Source organism: Oncorhynchus nerka, linkage group LG6 (assembly GCF_034236695.1).
Source record: "Oncorhynchus nerka isolate Pitt River linkage group LG6, Oner_Uvic_2.0, whole genome shotgun sequence".
NCBI classification, from domain to species: Eukaryota; Metazoa; Chordata; class Actinopteri; order Salmoniformes; family Salmonidae; genus Oncorhynchus; species Oncorhynchus nerka.
In genome coordinates, this window is record NC_088401.1 from 33658812 (window position 1) to 33671657 (window position 12846).

The 12846-nt window shown below is 41.2% G+C and overlaps 1 protein-coding gene across 3 annotated transcripts in view; it reads left to right on the top strand.

Moving 5' to 3' along the window:
- Positions 1 to 12846, top strand: part of malrd1 (MAM and LDL receptor class A domain containing 1) — a 132443-nt gene that overhangs the window by 5632 nt on the left and 113965 nt on the right. For all 3 annotated transcript variants that reach the window (XM_029661494.2, XM_029661495.2, XM_029661496.2), the window contains exon 5: positions 3336 to 3432. In XM_029661494.2, coding sequence (XP_029517354.1) covers positions 3336 to 3432 — 97 coding nt within the window. The remainder of the gene's footprint in view (positions 1 to 3335; positions 3433 to 12846) is intronic.

Here is a 12846-nt window from a genome sequence, read left to right on the forward strand (position 1 = left end):
CACTTCAAAACAAGGCCAGCGTCCGAATGGTGCGCTGTGCACCCGCCATTTTGACTGAAAAGGGACATCTATTACATCCACCATCATCTTAAAGGCCCACCTCAGAGGAAGATGCCCCACCTATTTCAAGTCATTCCTGTCCTAGAGCGGACATTATCCTAGAGGTGAAAGCACCATCAGTTAAGACGGCCTCCTTTACTGTCAGGTGAAAAGAACTATTTCAGAAAAAGACTACCAGTCTACCTGTCAGGAGATGAGTCTCAGCTAAACCGTGCCTATACAACCTTTTGACATGTTGAGGGTTGACGTTTGTCTGACTCTTGATGTTTGATAAGTGTGATACCATGTCGTATTCGTAATGTCATTAATATTTGGACATGCTATATTCTTTGTTCTCTCTTATAATTTCAGGAAGCTAGCTAGCTATACACTGGGTGTACAACATTAGGAACACCTGCTCTTTCCATGATATAGACTGACCAGGAGAATCCAGGTGAAAGCTACGATCCCTTTTTAATGTCTCCTGTTAAATCCACTTCAATCAGTGTAAATAAAAGGGAGGAGACAGGTTCAAGAAGGATTTTTAAGCCTCGAGATAATTGAGACATGAGCTGTGTTCAAATACTCATACTAACCGCACTAACCGTACTATTCGTGACGTAAATTGAGCATGTATTATGCTTATTGGTCATAGTATGGAGATGGTTAGTATCCAAAAGTTCCAAAAATACGAAGTATACAAGAGGACACTATTTCTGTCCATGACGCAATTCTTCAGAAAATGGGCCTGGCTTCGCAATGTTTTCAGATTTGAAGAACATGGTGGAAAATATGCAGCTGAAGTCTGACAAGAGCGGATACATATTCATTGCTTTAACTAATTATGACAAATGTTAAGAAAATGTTGAGCAATGTGATAAAGTCATAACTTTTCAGATGAGTTCCCATTACACATTATGTTAACTGACAATTTGTTAGCTACCCTAGCCTTACAAACCACAAAGCATGTCATTACAGCTGTTGCTTATATGTACTGGTATGTTAGCGAGCTACCTAATGTTAGTTGGCTACTAATACTTTGAACTTGCCGGTATAACTATATGCTATCTAACTACCCAATGTTTATTGACTTGATTATTCACGTCATTCTTAGCTTAGCTAAACCGTATAGTCAAAGCCATTTGGGGTTTACTACCATTTTATTTGGGCATTTTTATTTTTCAGAAATGTGGTGGGTACTCTGTTCCAAATGTCCGAACTGAATTTTGTAAAAAACTTTTATGTACTCTGCGCCATCGGCTTGGAACGCCTTATAAAATACTTTTAAACTGGAAGAACTTGTTCCGATTGGTGTTTTTAAATCACTGATGAAGGATTTTGAGGCTGATTCCCTGACCTGTCAATGTTTTTAATTAGCTGTTTTATGATTTTTGTTATACTCTTGTGAATTCTATGGTTTTTAGTAGATTACTTGTAGTTTTTCATGTTGTCTGTCTGTAATTGTGTCATGACTTGCCTATCTTGGCCAGGACACTCTTGAAAAAGAGATTTCAAATCTCAATGAGCCCTTACTGGTTAAATAAAGGTTGAATCAAATAAAAATATTGTTGTGCGTTCTCAATGGACATGGTTAATAAACTCGTAAGATGTCTAGCTATTAATTTGTTATGCTAGCAAGAAGTTGCATAGCAACAGCATCAACTTTCAGTAGACAGGCGAAGCGCTAGTACACAACTAAAAGGATACAGTTCGTTTACAGTATACTAAAATGAACTAATAGTATGTGGATATACTCATTAAGTGTGTAGTATACAGTATGTTGGTACAAAGTCATAATTATCTGTCACACCTGCTCCCGCTCTCCCTCTCTGGTGCTCAAGGGCGCCAGGCTGCCCTTCATTACACACACCTGTCAACATCATTACGCGCATCAGCGCTCACTGGACTCACATGGACTCCTTCACTTTGTTGATTGACTTCCCTATTTCTGTCTGCTCCTCACTTTGTTCCCCGTGTCTGCATTATTGTCGTTTCCGTTTCCCCTGTCCAGACGCTGTCCATATTATGTTCCTGTTCCTGTCCATGGTCATTATATGTTCACTCCCTGCACCTGCTTCTCGTCTCCAGCGTCGATCCTTACAATTTTCTTAAAATAAAATTTTAAACCTAACTCTCACCTTAACCCTAACCCTTACTACACTTCTACCATTAGCCTAAATCTAAACTCAAAAAGCATTTTTTTTTCATGAATCTGTACAATATAGCCTATTTTGACTTGGTGGCTGTTTTATCTAGTGGAAACCCAGGTGTAGGCTACATAGAAAAGCTGTTTGGCTCTCAGAGGACAACAGGTGTTTCTGATGATTGAACATTGCAATGCAGGTGGGTGTTAATGGTACTTTCAAAACAACTTGGAACTCAGAGAAAGAAATAGGTCAAATCATGATGTCAGTGATCTTCAGGTTGGAAAAGCAGAGCTCTAAAAATATGCCAGTTTCCAACTTGGAATTCTGAGTTGGATGACCGATTTGTCTTGAATGCCCTGAGGACGGCATAACATTTCAATAAAACCACGCCCTGAAACAAAATGTTGGCCGAACAGAATTTGCACATTATCTCATAGGAAAAGGCACGTAAAACTCACGGAAACATTAAAAGTCACACATTCGGATTTGGCACAAGCCCAAATATATCATACTTTGACTAAAACAATGACTTATTTTGCCATTTGTCTTTCAACTCCAAAAAGTATTCTACTGATGTGGGCGTTTAATGACATTCAGACTACAGAGTGGCATGTATTAATGGGTGCCAAGGGGAGCCAGGCTTCCCCAACAATTTTAAAAGTGCAAAAAGAAACAAGCGTATAAATTATTTCTCATTCGTGTTTATCCGTGGTTCATAATTGTCCTTCAATTCGCAAGAGGCTATTTCGCCAGAGAAAGCATCTGAGCGAGGCAAACAGCTCCCCTCTGTCTTAGTATCTGTAACCCATGTATCTGATGATGTCTGACCCAAAATAATATGACATGTCACATACTAAGACAGGGGCGCTGTTTCGCTCGTTCGGATGCTTTCTCCAGTGAGATTGAGGCGTCTCGCTGTCGGTGAGCGTCTTGGTCAAAATGAGCAATATATTCAGAGATGACCTATCAGAGCTCAGAATTTGGGGGAGGGCTACTGGGGTGGCCAATCAGATTTCAGGGAGGGCTGTGGCCACCCCCTGGACATGCCACTGCGCACACACACACACACACACACACACACACACACACACACACACACACACACACACACACACACTGTATAATGTTCCTCTGTCCTGTGTATTACAGGTCATCATTCTAGGGGAGCTCTCTGGTGACAGTGACCCCTCTGAGATCGTGGCCATAGATGACATCTCCTTCAGTGATGGTTGTGTGACTGTCCCTGGTAAGGTCTTCTTCCATACCACCTTACTGTACACACAAATGTCAGGCCATGGCAAGGGTTAAAATGATCAGAATCAGCATTACACACTAAAGTATATCCCCTATAGGGCTACATATGAGGAAAACCAAGAAGAGGGGGATATACTGTAGTTGAAATACAAATATCAATACACACAGAATCCTGTTCTGTTCCTATTGGCATTCTGTAGAGGCAGGTAGACATGGCCCGAGCTGTCAGTCATAACTCCAAATGTGGAAATGTTTGGTTGTTTTTTGCCTAATAATCCTACTGTATCTGGCCTCAAATTGAGGCCTCTTAATCATGAAACAATAAATTCACCCCGAAGTGTGAGCTCACCATCTTAATTCATGGCTGTTGGCATGATGGAGTGGACAAGAGAGACATGTGGCCTTGTGAAACCATAATTCAGGGCTGTGTGTGTGTGTGTGTGAGATAGCTGGACATGGATTTGTGAATGATAGCAGTGAATGTGAGAGGCCCCAGAGCTGCACAGCATTAGAGCAGATCATATTACCTTATGCATTGAGCAAAATACATGTTAAACCTGCTAGAAGAAAGATTTCCATAATCTCCGCCTCAGTGAGCTCCTTCAGTAGAGGTAGAGGAGATCAGCAACACTTGGAGAACAAATGGATTTAAATCAAAAAACTTTATTGCAATTAATCGTACCTACATGTTTCATATTTTATCCTTCTTTAGGGTTTTTACAGAAATAAGAAGGAATGAGGATTTTGAACGATTCAAAGTGGCCTCAGGGACCAATCACAAAGAATATGCTAATAAAAACATGTGATGGGTTAAAACAGTTGTAGAAAGACCAATTGATTGTGAGTGCATGTTGCACTGACCAATGGAATGTGAAAACACTCAAATAACATCAAACGTTAGGTTGGATGACTTACATGAATCTAACCAATTATTATTAGTGTAGACTGACCAATAGATTGTGATATTATGTTGTACTGAACAATGGATCATGTACATTTGTTTTCTGTAAGGGGGTTCTATTAATCTTGCCCGGGTGCCTGTGTAGGCATGTTTTGCACCTGGTGAAGTTGATTGCTCCTCCCTCCCCGCGTTCACCTGGTGACGTAACGGGCCTTTGGCCGGTTCCATGCGGCTCAGATAATCGAATCCGCCCAATGATAAAGTCAGTTGAGAATAATACCACCTGACAATGTAAACAGACACTCACGACATTACCAATGAATAAATAAGGAAAAAGAAGAGATATGCTTTCTAGAGGAAATCCTTGAGAATGAATTCCTCGCTCATACAGTACCAGTAGGAAAGAAATATTTGAAAATGGAATCTATGAAACGCCTCTCTACGCTTTCTAAATGGATTAATAACGCCACTTCTTGGACCCAGGGACATTTTCTCAATACCAATCATTTGCTTCTTTAACATGTCTGGCCACTGGATTTTTTTCATGATCTTCTCTTTTGATCGAGCGTCTGTGTTCAATGATGCTTTCCTTAAGGGATTCAGTGTATCATGTAAACAACATTCTTGGTTTTACAAGTTGTGAAACTGCTCATTTCCGTTCTCTTGCTCTGACAGGGCGATTGTACCATTTGAATGTTTCTTATGAGTTGACAATGAATACGGTTACCACACTTAAAATCCCCCCACTGCTGGCCATCCTGTAAGCCTATTGGACTTGACGATCTTGTGAGGGACAAGCGTTCACCCCTCTATTTTCTTATATTCCTGGCTTTCTTAGAAGTAACCAGGGGTTTCTCCTTAAATAGATTTTCTTAAAGGTGCACGACTTTGTAAAATATACCCGTGTTTAAATGTAACATTCTTTATAGTACTTGTCTTGGGAGTAAGGGTCGTGCAATATATACGAGATGGCTTTTTCCTGCTCCTGTTCTGAACCAGTGGGATCTTTCCCGTATTCTCTGTTTTAATTTGATTTCAGCTTCTTGTAGCCATTCCCTTTTGAAAATACAAATGTATTCCAATTTATCCAGCACGCATTGTTTATTCCTTTCTTGTACAACGGGTGGGTCTAATCCTGAATGCCGATTGGTTAAAACTGCATTCTAGCTTGGTATCTCTTCCACAAGTTACCACCTGCTAAAGCTAAAGGCTTTTCTTCAGAGGTAGGGTGATAGCGGTTTTCATGTAAAAGGATGTTGCAGTCTGTGGGTTTGGTATACAGATCACAGGATAAAACACACATTTTTTTTGTGACCATTATGTCCAAAAAGGTCATCGTTTCAGTGTTATAATTCATAGTAAATTTCAGACATCTAAAACGATCATTTATAAACCTCCAACATTGTAATGTCTCCCTTGATACAGTAAAAAAACATGATCGATATAACATCTCCAAGTAACAATCATGGGGGAGAAAATAGTTCATGTTAGGGTCCTATAAAAAAACGTTATTCTAGTCTGCCAACAAAGAGATTAGCATAACTATATAAAAGCCATCTTTGTTCCCTTGCCAGTCGAAGGTAGGGCCTATTATTGAAGAAAGTTGTTTTTCAAAACAGAAGAAGCCAGGCTGACGGTGAAGCTTGTGGGGAGGTTGTGTACTGGTCTGGTATCAAGATAGTGTTCTGAGGTCTCCAGGCATTGTTGGTGTGTCATGGTGGTATACAAGGCCTTAATGTCCTAGGAGCACAATATATTTCCTGGGTTCAACAGGGGAGGCTATAGATGAACACAATGAACTGAGTGCTGTCCTTGATGTATGACTTCAGCTTAGGGACAAACTCTTTAATGTGATGATCTACAAAACTGGAGACCCTTTCTGTGAGTCTACCAAACCGGAGACAACTGGCGTGTCAGGATGGTTAAGAGGCTTGAGGGGGGCACTCATTCAGGAGAAACTGTGCAACTTTAGGGGTGATATCTGAATTAAACTCACCCTCCTCGAGTAAGAGTCTGAGATTTGTTTGGAATAATCGTGAAGGATATGCGTTCATCTGTTCGTAGAAACAAGAGCCATTAAGTTGTCTTAGGACCTCCTGGTCACATCTGGATTTGTCCATAACCACAATTGCACCTCCTTTATCTGCAGGTTTTATGACAACAGAGGCATTCTTCTCAAGTTCACTTTAGTGCCATCTGCTTTTCTATAGAGCTGTTAATAATTTTGTCGTGGGCTTTCTTCTTCAGATACGTTTCCAAATCCAGCTCAGCGAGTCTACACTACAGTGCCTTGCAAAAGTATTCATCCCCCTTGGCATTTTTGCTATTTTGTTGCATTACCACCTGTAATTTAAATAGATTTTTATTTGGATTTCATATAATGGACATACACAAAATAGTCCAAATCGGTGAAGTGAAATGAAAGAAATGACTGAGTCAAATTATCTGTCACAAGATCTCAGTATGTATACACCTGTTCTGAAAGGCCCCAGAGTCTGCAACACCACTAAACAAGTGGCAACACAAAGTAAGTGGCACCATGAAGACCAAGAAGCTCTCCAAACAGGTCAGGGACAAAGCTGCGGAGAAGTACAGATCAGGGTTGAGTTATAAAAGAATATCCAAAACTTTGAACATCCCACGGAGCACCATTAAATCCATTATTAAAAAATGTAAAGAATATGGCACCACAAAAAACCTGCCAAGAGAGGGCCGCTCACCAAAACTCACGGACCAGGCAAGGAGGGCATTAATCTGAGAGGCAACAAAGAGGTCAAAGATAACCCTGAAGGAGCTGCAAAAGCTCCACAGTGGAGATTGGAGTACTTTAAGCCGTACATTCCACAGAGCTGGGCTTTACGGAAGAGTGGCCAGAAAAAATACATTGCTTAAATAAAAAAATATGGGAGACTCCCCAAACATATGGAAGAAGGTACTCTGGTCAGTTGAGACTAAATTTGAGCTTTTGGCTTTCAAGGGAAACGCTATGTCTGGCGCAAACCCAATACCTCTCATCATCCCGAGAACAACATCCCCACAGTGAAACAGGGTGGTGGGGCATCATGCTGTGGGGATGTTTTTCATTGGCAGGGACTGTGAAACTGGTCAGAATTGAAGGAATGATGGATGGTGCTAAATACAGGGAAATTCTTGAGGGGAACCTGTTTGTCTTCCAGATATTTGAGACTGAGATGGAGGTTCACCTTCCAGCAGGACAATGACCCTAAGCATACTACTAAAGCAACACTTGAGTGGTTTAACGGGAAACATTTAAATGTCTTGGAATGGCCTAGTCACAGCCCAGACCTCAATCCAGTTGAGAATCTGTGGTATGATTTAAAGATTGCTGTATACTAGCGGAACCCATCCAACTTGAAGGAGCTGGAGCAGTTTTGCCTTGAAAAATGGGAAAAACTCCCAGAGGCTAGATGTACCACGCTTATAGAGACAGACCCCAAGAGACTTGCAGCTGTAATTGCAGGGAGAGGTGGGGGGGGCGAATAGTTATGCACGCTCAAGTTTTCAGTTTTTTTGTCTTATTTCTTGTTTGTTTCACAATAAAAACTATTTTGCATCTTCAAAGTAGTAGGCATGTTGTGTACATCAAATGATACAAACACCCCAAAAAAATCTATTTTAATTCCAGTTTGTAAGGCAACAAAATAGGAAAAATGCCAAGTGGGGGTGAATACTTTTGCAAGCCACTGTATGTCTCAATTGAGTTACCTCCTTCAATAGTACACATTGTACACATATATTCAACTCCTGAGTGTGACACTCAGCCTTGGCATATCATCTTTAGTAGTAGCCTACCGACCTTGGATTTGTCTGTGTGCGTTGACAATGGAACTCAAATCTGTACCCACAAGCCAATGTTTTTGACTTTTTCTTTTCACATGATACTACAGCAATATTTCTCAGCACCAAGTACACTATAGCATCTTTACGGTGCGGTTTACGACCAACATAATTCACCCGATAGCATTACGTACCTTTTCTCTGTGTCTATAAAACAAATGGAGGTCATAGGTTCTCCATCGATTTTCCTATTTTACCATCCGCCGGGTGCCTTTGGGCCTTAAAGTCCTCTCTCATGGTTTGATGTGTGTAGAGAGAGAGTCTGTATTGTCGTTTAACGTAACACTCCTAAAGCGGAGCTTTGAGGTGTGGTTCCCTTAGTCTGCCCACCACAGGGCCAGCTACTAGCCTCTAGCACCGGGCCTAGTTTAGCATGTCTAAGTGGAGGGAGTAGGTCAATGACATCCCAGGCATGCAATCTCTCTGCCTCCATCTGTCTTCTTGCTCCTGTAGTGCCACTTTTAACTGTGTGACTGTGCTATGACTCATCAAGCCTGGGAATTGTCCTGGTCAACCGTAATGGCAAAGACGTAAAAACACACACAATCTGCTAACGCCGAGGCGGGTCCAAGATCCCGACGCTAGTGACTTCCTCTTAGTGTCCGTGTTATTTTCTCTCAGGTGTGTCTGGTTGGTCATCTCGACTCCTACTAAACTTTACTGCTTATGAATCATTTCATCATGTTTTAATTAAACACCCTTGAACAGAGCAGAAGAACCTGTGTTATACCAACACTTGTGAAAAGTAGGCTATAGTTTAGTAGCTTGACTTTGATCCATAGCACATGAGATGTTGACATGTCTCTATGAGCTATAAACACATCATTCATTCATTTGATCACCCTGTTGTAGGAAATTTAGCATTTGTAGTACATTTCAGGATTAAAAAGGATTCTGAAGTTTGTAATTTCCACTTTGAAATTTCCGACTTGTCCATTTAATTTCAATCCACATAATAATTCATATTTTCTGTTGCTGCAGGATAATTTCCCTCCTGTAGCAAACTGGCTAAATGAAGATCCTGCATCTGTAGCACCACATTGCCTGTATTCTACTGTCCATGGTGGAGGAACATATTGCCTGTAGCCTACTGTACATGGTAGAGGAACATATTGCCTGTAGTCTACTGTACATGGTAGAGGAACATATTGTCTGTAGTCTACTGTACATGGTAGAGGAACATATTGTCTGTAGTCTACTGTCCATGGTGGAGGAACATATTGCCTGTAGTCTACTGTACATGGTAGAGGAACATATTGCCTGTAGTCTACTGTACATGGTAGAGGAACATATTGCCTGTAGTCTACTGTACATGGTAGAGGAACATATTGTCTGTAGTCTACTGTACATGGTAGAGGAACATATTGTCTGTAGTCTACTGTACATGGTAGAGGAACATATTGCCTGTAGTCTACTGTACATGGTAGAGGAACATATTGCCTGTAGTCTACTGTACATGGTAGAGGAACATATTGTCTGTAGTCTACTGTACATGGTAGAGGAACATATTGCCTGTAGTCTACTGTACATGGTAGAGGAACATATTGCCTGTAGCCTACTGTACATGGTAGAGGAACATATTGTCTGTAGTCTACTGTACATGGTGGAGGAACATATTGTCTGTAGTCTACTGTACATGGTGGAGGAACATATTGTCTGTAGTCTACTGTACATGGTGGAGGAACATATTGTCTGTAGTCTACTGTACATGGTGGAGGAACATATTGTCTGTAGTCTACTGTACATGGTGGAGGAACATATTGTCTGTAGTCTACTGTACATGGTGGAGGAACATATTGTCTGTAGTCTACTGTACATGGTGGAGGAACATATTGTCTGTAGCCTACTGTACATGGTGGAGGAACATATTGTCTGTAGCCTACTGTACATGGTAGAGGAACATATTGTCTGTATTCTACTGTACATGATGGAGGAACATATTGTCTGTAGTCTACTGTACATGGTAGAGGAACATATTGTCTGTATTCTACTGTACATGATGGAGGAACATATTGTCTGTAGTCTACTGTACATGGTAGAGGAACATATTGTCTGTAGTCTACTGTACATGGTAGAGGAACATATTGTCTGTAGTCTACTGTACATGGTAGAGGAACATATTGCCTGTAGCCTACTGTCCATGGTGGAGGAACATATTGCCTGTAGTCTACTGTACATGGTAGAGGAACATATTGCCTGTAGCCTACTGTACATGGTGGAGGAACATATTGCCTGTAGTCTACTGTACATGGTGGAGGAACATATTGCCTGTAGTCTACTGTACATGGTAGAGGAACATATTGCCTGTAGCCTACTGTACATGGTGGAGGAACATATTGTCTGTAGTCCAAATTGGCACTTTTTCCTATTTTGTTGAAGTGGCACTTCACATTTTTGTATGGAAAACGACTGTGAGGATTTATTTTACAATATTCACAATATATTGACACAATTCAAATATTTTTTAGAATAAATATCTTATTTCATCAATTACATTTGGAAATGCGTATTTGAGTGAACATTAGCAAGCCAGCAGGAGATGAAACACAAAGTGAATTCTCTCTTCCCTGTCTCCCGGGTTTTAGCTTGCGGCTATTAGGATTAGGATTTAGGATATTAACTAGCTTGTACATGACACATTTAGCTAGCTATGTTATCGACATATGGCAGTACACAAACAAAAGGAAATAGCCGCAAATTAATTCAGTAACGGAGGAAGAGGATAGTGTAGCATGTGCTTAGCATGGAATATGCTAACAATGAAACTGACCAAAGGACTAGATTCGAGAAGAGCAGTAATGAGATTAGCATTAAAAGATCAGACCAGAGACCAGGATATACAATTTTAACATGGTACTAATGCCGGCTAGTTTATTTGAGAAAAAGTTGTAGTTCTGAAAGTAAAAAATGTCCTCTTGAAGACTCAAACCATAAAAAAATGACCAATTAAATGGTCCACAAATGCATTCAACCGCTTCTCAAGATGTATGGACCATCAATTATCGACGATTCTCTGAAGAGATGGTTATGATTGAACTCACAATTAAAGGCTAGACCTAAAGGATTTGCGCACTTCTGATTGGCAGATAATCTAGTTGGGTTGTTTCTCTCACATTTCCCGGACTATTAACCCATTAGTTGACCTGGTTTACAATAGCTAGCTATAGCAAGCTAACGTTAGAGGCTGCCTCTTCAGCAAGAAGCAACTTTGACAACATTGTCAAAGTTGACAACAAAAATTGACTTTCCCATTGATCATAATCGACAACACGAAGACAGCATGGCTCTGGGGCTTCTCCGAAATGCCACCAGGTCTGCGATCGGATCCATGGCCAAAGCGTCATATTTCAGTATATCCCACACTCAGCAGGCTGTATAGAAAAATTCTTCTGGAACCACAGAATGACCGTATTACCGCAACCCACAGCCCGCATAAACACCATGAAAACTATAAACTAACAGTGACCTCCGTCGCGGCCAAAACTACTCTTTCCCATAGGCTTGTACTATCTATAGTATGACAGAATCAGCAGCTGGCAGACATGTTTACATTTGATTCGTTTTATTAGTGTTATTTCGATGGAAGACGTGAGCTAAATGCACTATAGCTAGCTAACGTTAGAATTGAGGTAGCAAGTTAGCTCTTTCACTTAGCTACTGGTTCACTTACATTCTCTTGGTCTCTGCTGGTGCTGCTGGCTGTTTAAGATGCTTTAGAAACCACATTGATGGTAGGGACAGCATGCACTTTAAGAAGCAACTTCTCGCTGAAGCTCTCTCACACATTTCTGCAACATTGAATGTTCCCAAGGACACAGTGGCCTCCATCATTCTTAAATGGAAGAAGTTTGGAACCACCAAGACTCTTCCTAAAGAAGAGAGAGAGCTCCAGAGTTTCTCTGTGGAGATGGGATAACCTTCCAGAAGGTCAACCATCTATGCAGCACTCCTCCAATCAGCACTTTATGGTAGAGTCGCCAGACAGAAGCCACTCCTCAGTAAAAGGCACATGAAACCAAGATTGAACCCTTTGGCCTGAATGCCAAGCGTCATGTCTGGAGGAAACTTGGCACCATCCCTACGGTGAAGCATGGTGGTGGCGGCATCATTGCTGTGGGGATGATCCAAGATGGCGTAGCAGTAAGACCTGTTTGTTTTTGTCCCGTGTAAATATTGAGTTTTGTTTAGTTTTTTTGTATACATTTCAATATATTTCAGTCTGTTTTCCATTTTCGGATTAAATATACCTTCCTGCAACCAACCTCACCCAATGTGGTATGGATCTGCTATTTGTTAGACCTTTAACTGGAGCCTCCATCAGAGGCTAGCCATCAGTAGCTAGCCAGCTAATTAGCTACTAGCTATTTAGTCATTGTTAGCCACTGCTAGTGGTCTTTACCTTTAGCTCAGATGCCAGCCGCATTAGCCCGGATAGCCCTGGATAATACCTGCCAGTCTGCACAGCGCGATATCAGCCCTGAGCATATCGGGCTGCTTTTTTCCAGTCCGATTCCAGCCGCAAGCTCTGGACCATTACACCGGATCATCACAGCTAGCTAGCTGCTACCGAGTGGCTATTGTGGCTAATGCCCTTGTCCAGAAGCAAGCACCAGTTAGCCTCGAGCTAGCCTCGAGCTAGGCCCATCT